General features: G+C 39.7%; 1 protein-coding gene across 1 annotated transcript in view; it reads right to left on the minus strand.

Moving 5' to 3' along the window:
* WDR49 (WD repeat domain 49) overlaps positions 1 to 12,927 on the minus strand; it is a 202,486-nt gene that overhangs the window by 87,428 nt on the left and 102,131 nt on the right. The window contains exon 9 of the mRNA XM_003416272.3: positions 1,045 to 1,209. Coding sequence (XP_003416320.3) covers positions 1,045 to 1,209 — 165 coding nt within the window. The remainder of the gene's footprint in view (positions 1 to 1,044; positions 1,210 to 12,927) is intronic.

Genomic DNA, 12,927 nt, shown 5'->3' on the forward strand with positions numbered 1-12,927 from the left:
TCAGAGGCCAAGCTCTGCTGATCTCTGGAGGTTCTCTCTGCAATCTACCATAGCACCTCCCTCACTCTGACAGCTGCCAATTTCTAGGATGTTCTACCTACCTGTCCAGATAGCTTTCAATGACCCTCCCCTGCAGCCTGCCTGAATGCATCACACACCCCACCATGGAAGGTACCTCTACTACCCTTCTGACCCCAGTTGTGACAGAGGTTTGAGAACCACTCAGTGCTTATCTGGAAATTGCCTTATCTTGCTTCAAGGTCACAAGCCATCTCCAATCAAGGTCACAAGCCAAATCCAATCCAATCATCACTCTCAAGGCTCCAGGAACAGAGATGGGCATCATTTCAGATAGCAAGTACCTTCCTTTGCATGAACATTTTATCACTTTTGTAAACTAAAATAGCACCTTTCTTTGAGAAGAAATCAATAACAGTTACAAAATAAGAACACTAGAAACATAGTTTTAGGTTGTTCTTGTTAGCTCCCAACTCATGGCAACCCCCCCCCATGTTAAGGTGGATAATAAATAAGATTATGATTTTTGTGTTTTTACTTGCCTTCTTCACTGTCTTCACTTCTTACATAGCATAAGTGCAAACTACAAACCAGGTTGAATACAAAATGCTCATTTTCTGAAAAATTTGCATTTATGCCATTTTTAAATATTTACTTAGTGGCCCTGACTTCTCATTTTATGAACTAAGAAGAAGAAAACTTAGAGATGTTAGATGACACACATGAGAAATATTCAGGCTTCCTATTCTTCAAAGTAGTTTTTTATCCAGTACTCAGGAAAACGTTTTTTGAAAGAAGTAAGCCAAGTTATGTTTTTATTCTAAATACTTTATTCGGAAAAATCATGTATTCATTTTTCCAAAGAGGCTTATTTTCCTAACAGCTTTCTTATCAGATAGTTTGGGTTATTTAGCTCTCTTCTTGTAAGCCCAAAAAGGCAAAACCAAGTACAGCTAGAGCTCTGTCTCCTCACGCAATATTTCAGCCCCCTCGTATCTGCATAGAAAAGCATCACTGTGTTCACACCTTTACAGTCCCATCTGTGCTGCCAGTCAAAAGCCGTGTCTCATTTGCATCTAGGGCCATAGTGCTGATTTCTGCATCGCCATGGCAACCAGTAAACTGTTTGATTTTCTGCCCAGTGTCTATCATCCAGAAGGAAACAGTAGACCCAGTATCAGAGCTGATTACCTAAAAGAAAATAATATTGTACAGAAATTAAATATGGTAATATTGTCCAGGATAGACCACTTTTATTGCAATAAAATATATGTAACCTGTGCATTTCCACTGCTGAGATCCCCCAACAGTTAGAGACATGTTAATAATGTATTTTCTTTCTTTTTGTTAAGCTGAAAACATTTCAATTTCTAGGCCAGAGCTGAGGTAATGAAGTCATGATCCTCCTTATCAGTCAAGATAGGAACCAGTTTACCTTACCCACCCTTCAGCTTGGTCTGTAGAGACTATCCTGAAATGGAATCCTACTGAAAATAAACTGATAAATCTTTCTCATTTAGGTAAGAAAGCTTATTTTCCTAGGCATAGTGTTCTGACACTACTCATCATATGAAAAGAAACATTTTAAGCATATATATATATAATCAGCTTCTTTTTAGCATTCAGGAAAGAAGCAATACCAGGCATAATGGGAAAAAGTTAATTTCAACAAATTGCTGGAGCTATTACTTTTAATTCCATTAGCCCCTTGCTTTTTCTTCTTTCAAGGTACTGAGTATATTTTTACAGCTAAGCACAATTATCTATGGGTCACTGAACAACAAAGAACACAGGAAGGTTAAATAAAAACCTGCGTAGATACTTCGAGAGGAAGGCAACAAACAAATGCTAGAAGCGATAGGATTATATACAGCAGTCTGACAATAAGAAATCTTATAATAGAAAGTAGGCTGCTAATTTCTGCTTTAGTTTTTTGGGCATCCTTCAACAGATTTATAGGTTAAAACCTCCTAGCTAATAGGACTTTGAGACTCAAAAGAATGAAAAGAAAACGACACCAACAAAAAAACTAAACACGTAAATGTGTAGATAGGAAGTCACTGAAACAGTATCTAGATTTTGAGAAAACTTAAAAGCATTTATCTGTTCAGGCAGTAGATACCATTGTACGAATGTAAATTTACTAAGCAGAGGTTAAATCTGAATGTCACATTTTCATAAGCAAACGGGTTGAAGTTTATCAGATGCGTATTGAGAAGATGTGGCAAGTTGGCCATCACGCTACTCCTTCCATCTACTGGCACTTGCCGAACGCTTACTCTGTGCTAGGCTGCGTGACGGCAGTGGGGCTTCACAAATGAACCCCTGCCCTCAAAACCCTACGGTGTAGGCCTGTGTATTAAAATCATCTGGGGAACTTTAAAAGCCTCACTGTCTACCAGACCAGAGTCTGATATAATTGGGCCAAGCAGGGTATTCTCTTAAGAGCTTCATTTGAATATACAGCCTGGGTTAAGAACTACCGGTCTAGTTTGAGAAACAGAAAAGAGACAGATAAATGTTAAGCAATGCTACAATTTTAGAAGCAATTTCCCTGGGTGCTGTGGGAGAACAGACAGAAAACCTGAAATCAACTAGCTGGGGTGGCGGGGGGGGGGCTGGTGAGGGGTGAGGTGTTGTCAGGAATCACAAAGAAAGGGGTAACTGATCTGGGTTTGAAGATTATTGTTGTTGTTAGGTGCCATCGAGTCACTTCCAACTTAGAACAACCCTGTATTTTACATAGCGACTCAGTGTTGTACATAGCGACGCTATGTACAACAGAACAAAGCACTGCCTATTCCTGTACCGTCCTCACAATCTTTGCTATGTTTGAGCCCATTGTAGCGGCCACTGTGTCAGTCCCTCTCATTGAGGGCCTTCCTCTGCTTTACCAAGCATGATGTCCCCCAAGGACTGGTCTCTACTGATAACATGTCCAAAGTACATGAGACAAAGTCTCGCCATCTTCTCTTCTAAGAAGCATCCTGGCTGTACTTCTTCCAAGACGCATGTGTTTGTTCTTCTGGCAGTCTATGGTATATTCAATATTCTTTGCCAACACCATAATTCAAATGTGTCAATTCTTCTTCGGTATTCCTTATCCATTACCCATCTTTTGCATGCATATGAGGCAATTAAAATACCATTGCTTGTGTCATGTGCAACTTAGTCCTCAAGGTGACATCTTGACTGAAGATAGAAACGTGTATTTGCTGAGTACTCTGCACTTTACATTCATTTATTCTTTATAAAAACTCCATAAAATAAATATGTTACCACCCTCATTTTATGGGTGATGAAATAGAAATTCTAATCAGCTAAGTAATATTCTCAAGCTTGTATAAGTAGGTTTGAATCCTGGGCTGTCTGTGACAGCTACATCATAAGCTCTTCCTTTATTCCAGCATAAGACTTCAGCCAAAGAGGACCTCGAGAACATTCCAAGCGTGAGAAATCAGAAGTTTAATGAAGCTGGAGCCCTGGTGGTACAGTAGAGCTTGGCTGCTAACCAAAAGGTCAGCAGTTCAAATCCACCAGCCACTCCATGGAAATCCTATGGGGAAGTTCTACTTTGTGCTATAGGGTCACTATGAGTCAGAACCGACTAGTCAGCAATGGGTTTATTTTTTGGTTTTTTAATTGACCCAGAGTACAGAGTATTTGATGGCATAAATCATAGGATATAAGGTGATGAGACAAATTTTTGAAAACCCTTTTAAAAAAATGCCAAAAAATATTAAGTGGTGTGTATAACGTGTATCCTACTAGGAGAGATTCCATAGTTTTCACTGATGATCAATGGGGTATATAACCCAAAATAAGATTGAGAACAATCCTATTGTTCTTAATAAGGAGAAACTTTATATCATAGTGTGTCTGTGTGTATGAGTGTGTGGGGTGTGTGTGTGTAAAGATATCTCTGGCAAGAGTGTGGCAAACAAACTGGTGAGGAAATACCATTTGGAGGCTGCTATGACAGTCTAGGTAACAGGTGTTAAATTATGGCAATAGTTAAAAAAAAATGACTGACTTATAGCCACCTTATAGGACAGAGTAGAACTGCCCCACAGGGTTTTCAAGGAGGGGCTGGTGGATTCAAATTTCCAATCTTTTGGTCAGCAGCCAAGCTCTTAATCGCTGCACCACCAGGGCCCCTATGGCAATAGTTAGGGAGATAGAAGGGAAGGGATTAAATAAAAGGCTACCATTTAGCACATATACTTCTCAGCAAAGAACTACTTATAAGCATGTTATTACCTTTAGCCCTTTTTTTCCTGAGGTTACAGTCTTGAATCAGACAAGTTCCTAAATGATGTAAAACTATATTTATGCTATACGATTTCTCTCAGGGCAGGGTACCTTAAAAATTTAATTACCATTGTTAAACAATTTATTTTTCCCCAAAAACCTGGATCTTTGAAATAATATGACCTAACACTTTAATTAAGAAGTACAGCCAGAATGCTCATTAGAAGCAAGGATGGCAAGACTTCATCTCTCACACATTGAACATGTTATTGGGGGGGACCAGTCCCTGGAGAAGGACATCATGTTTGGTAAAGTAGAGGGTCACCAAAAAAGAGGAAGACCCTCAATGAGATGGATTGACACAGTGGCTGCCACAATGGGCTCAAGCATAACAACGATTGTGAGGAGGTGAAGGGCTGGGCAGTGTTTCGTTCTATTGTACATAGATAGCGTCACCATGAGTCGGAAATAACTTGGCAGCACCTAACAACAACACTTTCGTTATTATTCCGTGTACCTGACTCGTGTTTCTATTTGATTTTGTTCATGCAATATGCATAATGGTTAAGAGCATTCGGTCTGGAGCTGGAATGCCTGTGTTTGAATGTCAGCTGCCTCACTAACCAGTGAGCTAACCTTGGACGTATTACTTAACCTCTCTAAGCATCAATTTCCTCACCTGTAAATCAGACAGAATCATAGTAACTAACCTGAACTGTTGCTATGAGGTTTAAATAAGTTATCTGTAAAGCACTTAGCACAGTGTGAGGCCTAGAAAAAATAAGCCATAAAAGTTAACTCCTATTATTACTCTAAGCTTTATTTGCCTGCTTTCATTATTTGGGCTGTCAATTTGCATATCCAAAGCAACTAAAGAAAAAGTTTTAGAATCTTACTTTCTTCTAACCATTACAGTAAATCTAGACAGTTAAAATTTTAGAAACCAGGTTTTTGGATGTATACTGAAATTTCAAAATACATCATACTAGTGAATTTCTCACATAATTGCTTAGGAATTTGGGTTATATTCCTTAAAGACAAAGCCATAAAAACATATAAGTTTCTGAACATGAGTTAAAAAAAATGTGACTGGTCCATCATGAAAAGGTTAAAGATTGTAAAGGATTTCATGGTTTCAATTTGGAAAGCATTTATGGAGCACCTACTATATACTAGGCATTTTCAGTACAAAAGGTGAACACTCCCTATAAAAACAAGATCAAAATAAATCAAGGCTGTGTTTGAAGATGGGACTTGCTTACCTGTTCTGAGGCTGGCATCACCCACGTTACAAAGCATCTAAGCACCTGTTCCACCATTTATCTAAAGTGGACGTTTGATCAGAAATTAAAGTTCACTTTTTGTTACTTAGCACTCTCCCTCCTCTGCCCACCTGAGTCTCAAAATACCTATTCATCAGTTTCTATCAACTTTCTCTGGTCATTAAACAGCTTCTCATGAAATCTGTATCAGTGATGGCAACGGTGTCTAGCCAGCAAGGTTTCATTTAGTGGCAATATATCCTAAGGTACAGTCTTCAGGAAAGCAATGTGTTCAAAAACAAGGGCTGACTATGTTACAAAGGCACAACCAACATAAACACAATCTACTCTCACCATGACAAGATTGGAATATGTCAAGAATGTGCAAGTGAAAAGGCTTTTCCAAGATTAGATTTAGTATCACTTGGCAGATGCAGGAAGTGACTTGACTACAGGATTGTGGGGACTTTATTTTTAGCGAGCTGTTTTTTTCAGTAATAAAGCCCAAGAATAAGTATTGGCATCACATTTGCGTGATACATTTTGATATTACCAAATCCCTTTAAGTTTTCACTTCGTTGCTGGCTGCCTCTTAGGAAGCTAGACTTCGGCAGATGAGGACAGGGCCCTGACAGTCTGCAGAGCGGAAACGGCACTGCCGTAGTAACTGCACTGCAGTGCAAATGGGCTCATGAGCAGATCATCGTTCTGACGGGAGCACGCTCCATGCTATGTACCTGAGCTAATACCTGTTTAGGAATATATAGGTCCATTTTGTCTTTCATCTGAAGCTGTCACAGCCAATCAGACAATTCTAAGAGATGTGAAGCTATATCCGTGTCACCTAATTGTCTTCTTGCTGCTCCAACAATGGTAGGCATTTTAGTTGTCATTTATATGCATCTCTAGTCCTAAGCAAGATCAGGAATCAAAAATAGCAGTGGTAGATATTGCTGGCTATCAAGAGCTCAGGCTATTTGATATAACTGCTGTTTATTATTTTGTTTTATTTTGGCCAGTGCTGTTTATGATCCCATAATATACGCAGGTTATTTATTTCCATTTTGTATCAAATCTCTAGAAGTTATGCCTCAGTAAGTAGGAAAATGAGGGGAATAATAAGATCTCAGAGTACTGATACACACAAAAGGAATCAAATATTTTAAGTCAGCCATCCTCCATTGACAAACTTGCTTATCAGATTCCTTCTCTTCTTCAATTAATTTGTAATTCATTCCTCCAAATTAATTTCTTATATTCATTCCACAAATATTTATTGAACACCTACAACATGCAAGACACTGATTCCAGGCACTGGTGATATAGAAGTGAAAAAGTCTTCCCTTAGCAAAAATAAAAAAATTTTATATATACATATATATATACACACACATATATAAAACTCCTTGCCATTGAGTCGATTCCAATTCATAGCGACCTTATGGGACAGAGTAGAACTGTCCCATAGAGTTTCCAAGGAGCACCTGGTGGATTTGAACTGCCATAGCTCTTAACCACCAGGGTTTCCATATATATCTGTGTGTGTGTGTGTGTGTGTATGGTGATCATTGAGTGTTATGGAGGAAAAAAAACTGAGGAAGGGGCAGAGAGTTTAGGAGTGGTTGCAAAGTTGGGAAGGCCTCACTGAAGAATCGTTTGGCAAGACCTAAGGGAGATGGAGTAAGCCATGCAGATATCTGGGTGAAGAGCACTCCAGGCAAAGAAAATAACAATGCAAAGGCCCTGAGGTGGGAGTGTCTTTGGCATGTTCAAGGAATGAACAGGAAGAAGGCCAATGAGACAAGCAGTGTGAGTGAGATTGGGGAGCCACAGGCCATGGCTGCATGTGGTCAGTGTACCAAAACTCAAACAACCAAACCCGTTGCTGTTGAGTCGATTCCAACTTGTAACGACCCTATAGGACAGAGCAGAACTGCTCCATAGGGTTTCCAAGGAGCAGCTCGTGGATTCAAACTGCCAAACTTTTAGTAGTTAGCAGCCAAGCTCTTAACCACTCTGCCACCAGGGCTGCAGTCAATGTACAGGGATTCAAAAAATTCCTGGGAGGCAGTCATAAAAATATCACCCCTCCCTTTTTTTGCTAGTATTTATTTGGTTCTTCTTTAGCTACAACTGCTTTGTGCTGTGTGTTTTTATATACAATATTCCCTGTCCTTTACAGGAGTCTTACAAGGTAAGCACTATCATACCCATTTTATAGAGAAGAAAGCTGAAGCTTAGAAAAATTCAATGACTTGCTCACAGTAAAGCACTGGGAATTCCCTGACTCTAAAACCTTACCACCTGCCTCAGTTTAGAAAAAGTTTTTAAGAATCTACTTCCAAAAATAGTTGAGACTGTGATAATGAGAGAGCCTGGGGAAAGGACCCTCTCCTACACTCTGTTGGATTTAGTGTCTTTTATGGAGAGTATTAGGCAATATCTATCAAAATTACCAATGCAAATACTCTCTGACCCAACAACTTCAGCTTTGAAATTTATCCTACAAAGAAAATACTTTGTCACCAGCGCTAAAAGTTCTTTGAGCAAGGTCAAAAACTGCTACATTGTTTGTAACAGAAAAATATAAGGATCAACCTAAATGCCCATAAAAAAAATTTTTAAACACAATTGCCATTAAGTCGACTGTGACTCACAGCAACATCATGTCGGAGTAGAACCGTGCTTCATAGAGTTTTCAGTGGCTGATTTTTCGGAAATAGATGGCAATACCTTTCTTACAAGGCACCTCTGGGTGGATTCAAAACTCCAACCTCTAGGTTAGCAGCCTACATGGTTAACTGTTTGCACCAAAATACCTATAAGAAACTGGTTAAATAAAGTTCAGTATGCCCATATAATTCACAGAAACCCTGTAAGACAGAGTGGAGCTCCCTTATAGGGTTTCCAAGGTTGTAAATCTTAACAGAAGCAGACTGCAACATCTTTCTCCCTCAGAGCACCTGGTAAGTTTGAAATGTCAACCTTTTGGTGGGTTGCTATGAGTTAGAATCAACTCAACAGCAATGGGTAAGGTAAGATATATCTACATAATGGAATACTATGCAGCTGTAAAAAAGAATGAGGATACTCTAGGTAATGAGATAAAATCATCTTTACACTGTATTGTTAGGTGAAAAAGCAAAGTATAGAACACTGTGTCTATTCATATATTATGCTACCATTTGTGTAAAAAGCATTTAATAGAATATGCATATGTGTGTGTGTGGAGCCCTGGTGGTGCAGTGGTTAAGACCTCAGCTACTAATCAAAAGGTCAGCAGTTCAAATCCATCAGCAGCTTCTTGGAAACTCTATGGGGCAGTTCTACTCTGTCTTACAGGGTTACTATGTGTCAGAATCAACTCCGTGGCAATGGGTTTTGGTTTTTTGGATATATATGTGCATCTATATATGTATATATATAAGAATAGAATAGCCTAAAAGAGTAGTCGTGGAACTCATAAATCTAGTTGTTTTCAGGGAACTAAATTAGAACTTGTTAGTTGCCATCGAGTCGATTCCAACTCGTGGTGACCCCATGTGCACAGAGTAGGACTGATCCACAGGGTTTTCAAGGCTGTGACCTTTCAGAAGCAGATCACCAGGCTTGTCTTCCCTGGCACCTCTGGAGAATTTGAACCACCAACCTCTTGACTAATAGTTGAGTGCTTAACTGCTTGCTCCACCCAGGAATAAGGAATAAAAGAATATTTTTACCATACAGCTTTTTGTACTATTGAATTTTATAGCCTGTGAGTGTATTATTCTTTCCAAATTAATCGCATTTAAATAAACAAAGGGGGTGTGTGTGCATGTGTGTATTGGTGTAAACCATAACACAAGGGTATTTCCCATTTCTCCATAAGGTGCCTGGAGAACACAGTCTCAGGACTGGCATGTAACCAATAAGAGTTTTTGGATAGCCAGTAAAGAAAATCCATTGTTAACAGAAGACCAGATATAACTCAGAACTAAGCAATAGGGCAAGCAAACAGAAAGTTTTCACTAGTACTCATCCAGTTCTGTTCAAAAGAGAAAATCATTGATTTTGGCTTAAATACAAGCACCACAGAGGAATCCACAACTTGTCTGCCAGTTTGTCATATGTGGTGGTTTGGGTGTTGCTGTGATGTTGGAAGCTACACCACTGTATTTCAAATACCAGCAGAATTCCCCACGGTGAACAGATTTCAGCAGAGCTTCCAGATTAAGACAGACTAGGAACAAGGACCTGGCAGTCTACTTCTAAAAAAAAATTGGCAAGGGAAAACCTTTGAATAGCAGCAGAACATTGTCCGATATAGAGCTGGAAGATGAGCCCCTCAGATTGGAAGGCACTCGAAATATGACTGGGGAAGAGCTGCCTCCTCAAAGTAGAGTCAGCCTTAATGATGTAGATGAAGTCAATCTTCCAGGATCTTCATTTGCTGACATGAGACTACTCAATATGTGAAGAAACAGCTGCAAACATCCATTAACAATTAGAACATGGACTGTACCAAGAATGAATCTAGGAAAATTAGAAGTTATCAAAATTTAAATGGAAAGCATAAAGATCGATATCCTAGGCATTAGCGAACTGAAATGGACTGATATTGGCCATTTTGGATCAGTTAATTATATGGTCTACTACGCCAGCATCTGAGTCATCTAGTGCTACTGTAAGAAATATAACACAAGTGGATGGTTTCAGCAAACAGAAGTTTATTCTCTCACAGTCTAGTAGGCTAGAAGTCCAAATTCAGGGCATCAGCTCCAGGGGAAGACTTTCTCTGTTGGCTCTGGAGGAAGGTCCTTCTCCTCAATCTTTCCCTGGACTAGGAGCTTCTCCTCTCAGGAACCCCTGGTACAAAGGACACGCTCTGCTCCTGGCACTGCTTTCCTGGTGGTATGAGGTCTCCCATTCTCTGCTCGCTTCCTTCTCTTTTTATCTCTTGTAAGATAAAAGGTGGTACAGGTCACACCCCAAGGAAACTCCCCTTACATTGGATCAGGGATGCAACCTAAGCAAGGGTGTTACATCCCACCCTAATCCTCCTTAACATAATCGAATCTTCCTTCATTAACCACAGGCAGAGATTTGGGATTTACAACACATAGGAAAATTACATCAATCACAAAATGGGGGACAACCACACAATACTGGGAATCATGACCTAACCAAGTTGACACATATTTTTAGGGGACACAATTCAATCCATGACAGCTGGGAATGACCAAATGAAGAGGAATGGCATTGTATTCATCAATTTCAATCCATATGCTGAGCAAATAATACAAGAACCTGATCTATATGAAGAAGAATGAAGCATCAGGATTGGAGGAAGACTCTTTAACAACCTATGACATACAGATGACACAGCCTTGCTTCTTGGAAGTAAAGAGAACTTGAATCAGAGGACTTGAAGCACTTGCTGATGAAGATCAAAACCACAGCCTTCAGTATGGATTATACCTCAACATAAAGAAAACAAAAATCCTTGCAACTGGCCCAATAAGCAACATCATGATAAACAAAGAAAATATTGAACTTGTCAAGGATTTCATTTCATTTGGATCCAAAATCGAAGCCCACAGAAGAAGCAGTCAAGAAATCAAACAATATTGCATTGGGCAAATCTGCTGCAAAAGAACTCTTTAAAATGTTAAAAGCAAGGATGTCACTTTGAGGGCTAAGATGCACCTGACCCAAGCCATGGTGTTTTCAATCACCTTACATGCACTCAAAAGCTAGACAATGAATAAGGAAGACCAAATAAGAATTGATATATTTGAATTACTGTGTTGGCAAAGAATATTGAATATACCATGGGCTGCCAGAAGAATGAACAAATCTGTCTTAGAAGAAGTACAACCAGAATGTTCCTTAGAAGCAAGGATGACGAGACTTCATCTCACATACTTTGGACAGGTTATCAAGAGGGACCAGTTCCAGAGAAGAGAATATTTTTTGATGGTTACAAGAGGGGGGAGGGAGGGAAGGAGGGAGGCAGAGGGATTTTCACTAATTAGAGAGTAGATAAGAACTATTTTAGGTGAAGGGAAAGACAACACACAATACAGGAGAGGTCAGCACAACTGGACTAAACCAAAAGCAAAGGAGTTTCCTGAATAAACGGAACTCTTCGAAGGCCAGAGTTGCAGGGGCAGGGGTTCGGGGACCGCGGTTTCAGAGGACATCTAAGTCAACTGTCATAATAAAATCTATTAAGAAAACATTCTGCATTCCACTTTAGAGAATGGCATCTGGGGTCTTAAACACTAACAAGCAGCCATCTAAGATGCATCAATTGGTTTCAACTCACCTGAAGCAAGATAGAATGAAGAACACCAAAGACACAAGGTAATTATGAGCCCAACGGGCAGAAAGGGCCACATAAAGCAGAGACTACATTAACCTGAGACCAGAAGAACTAGATGGTGCCCGGCTACAACTGATGACTGTCCTGACAGGGAACCCCTGAGGGAGCAGGAGAGCAGTGGGATGCAGGCCCCAGATTCTCATAAAAAGACCAGACTTAATGGTCTGACTGAGACTAGAATGACCCCGGATGTCAAGGTCCCCACACCTTCTGTTAGCCCAAGATAGGAACCATTCCCAAAGCCAACTCTTCAGACAGGGATTGGACTGGACTATGGGATAGACAATGATACTGGTGAAGAATGAGCTTTTTGGATCAAGTAGACACATGAGACTATGTTGGCATCTCCTGTCTGAAGAGGAGATGAGAGGGTAGAGGGGGTCAGAAGCTGGCCGAATGGATGTGAAAAGAGAGAGTGGAGGGAAAGAGTGTGTTGTCTCATTAGGGGGAGAGCAATTAGGAGTATATAGCAAGGTGTATATAAATTTTTGTATGAGAGTCTGACCTGATTTGTAAACTTTCACTTAAAGCACAATAGAAATTAAAAAAAAAAAAAAAAAGTTGACAGGAAAAAAAAAAGAAGGACCAGTTCCTGGAGGACATCAGACTTGGTAAAGGATCAACAAAAGAGAGGAAAAGCCTCAATGAGATAAATCGACATAGTGGCTGTAACAATGGACTAAAACATAACAATAATTGTGAGAATGGCACAGGGCCAGGCAGTGTTTCCTTCTGTTGAACACAGGGTCACTAAGATCCAGAACTGAGTTGACTGGACCTAACAACAGCATAGAGGAATGCTGTCTTGTAAAAAAAATAAAATAAATAAAAAAATAAAAAAAAACTGGAGGTAAATTTCCCTCCAGCCTGTCCACTTCCCTTTGCTCAGATTCTATAATTGTCAAGGGAAGTACCAATTGAGTTTCTGAATTCTTCAACACCTCGGTTCCATTAAGAGTGGTATGCAGAAAAGAGGAAAGGAGATGCGCTATCACGAGATTATACCTTGCCCCCGTTTTTAATGAATGATTT

This window comes from Loxodonta africana, chromosome 23, assembly GCF_030014295.1.
Source record: "Loxodonta africana isolate mLoxAfr1 chromosome 23, mLoxAfr1.hap2, whole genome shotgun sequence".
NCBI lineage: Eukaryota > Metazoa > Chordata > Mammalia > Proboscidea > Elephantidae > Loxodonta > Loxodonta africana.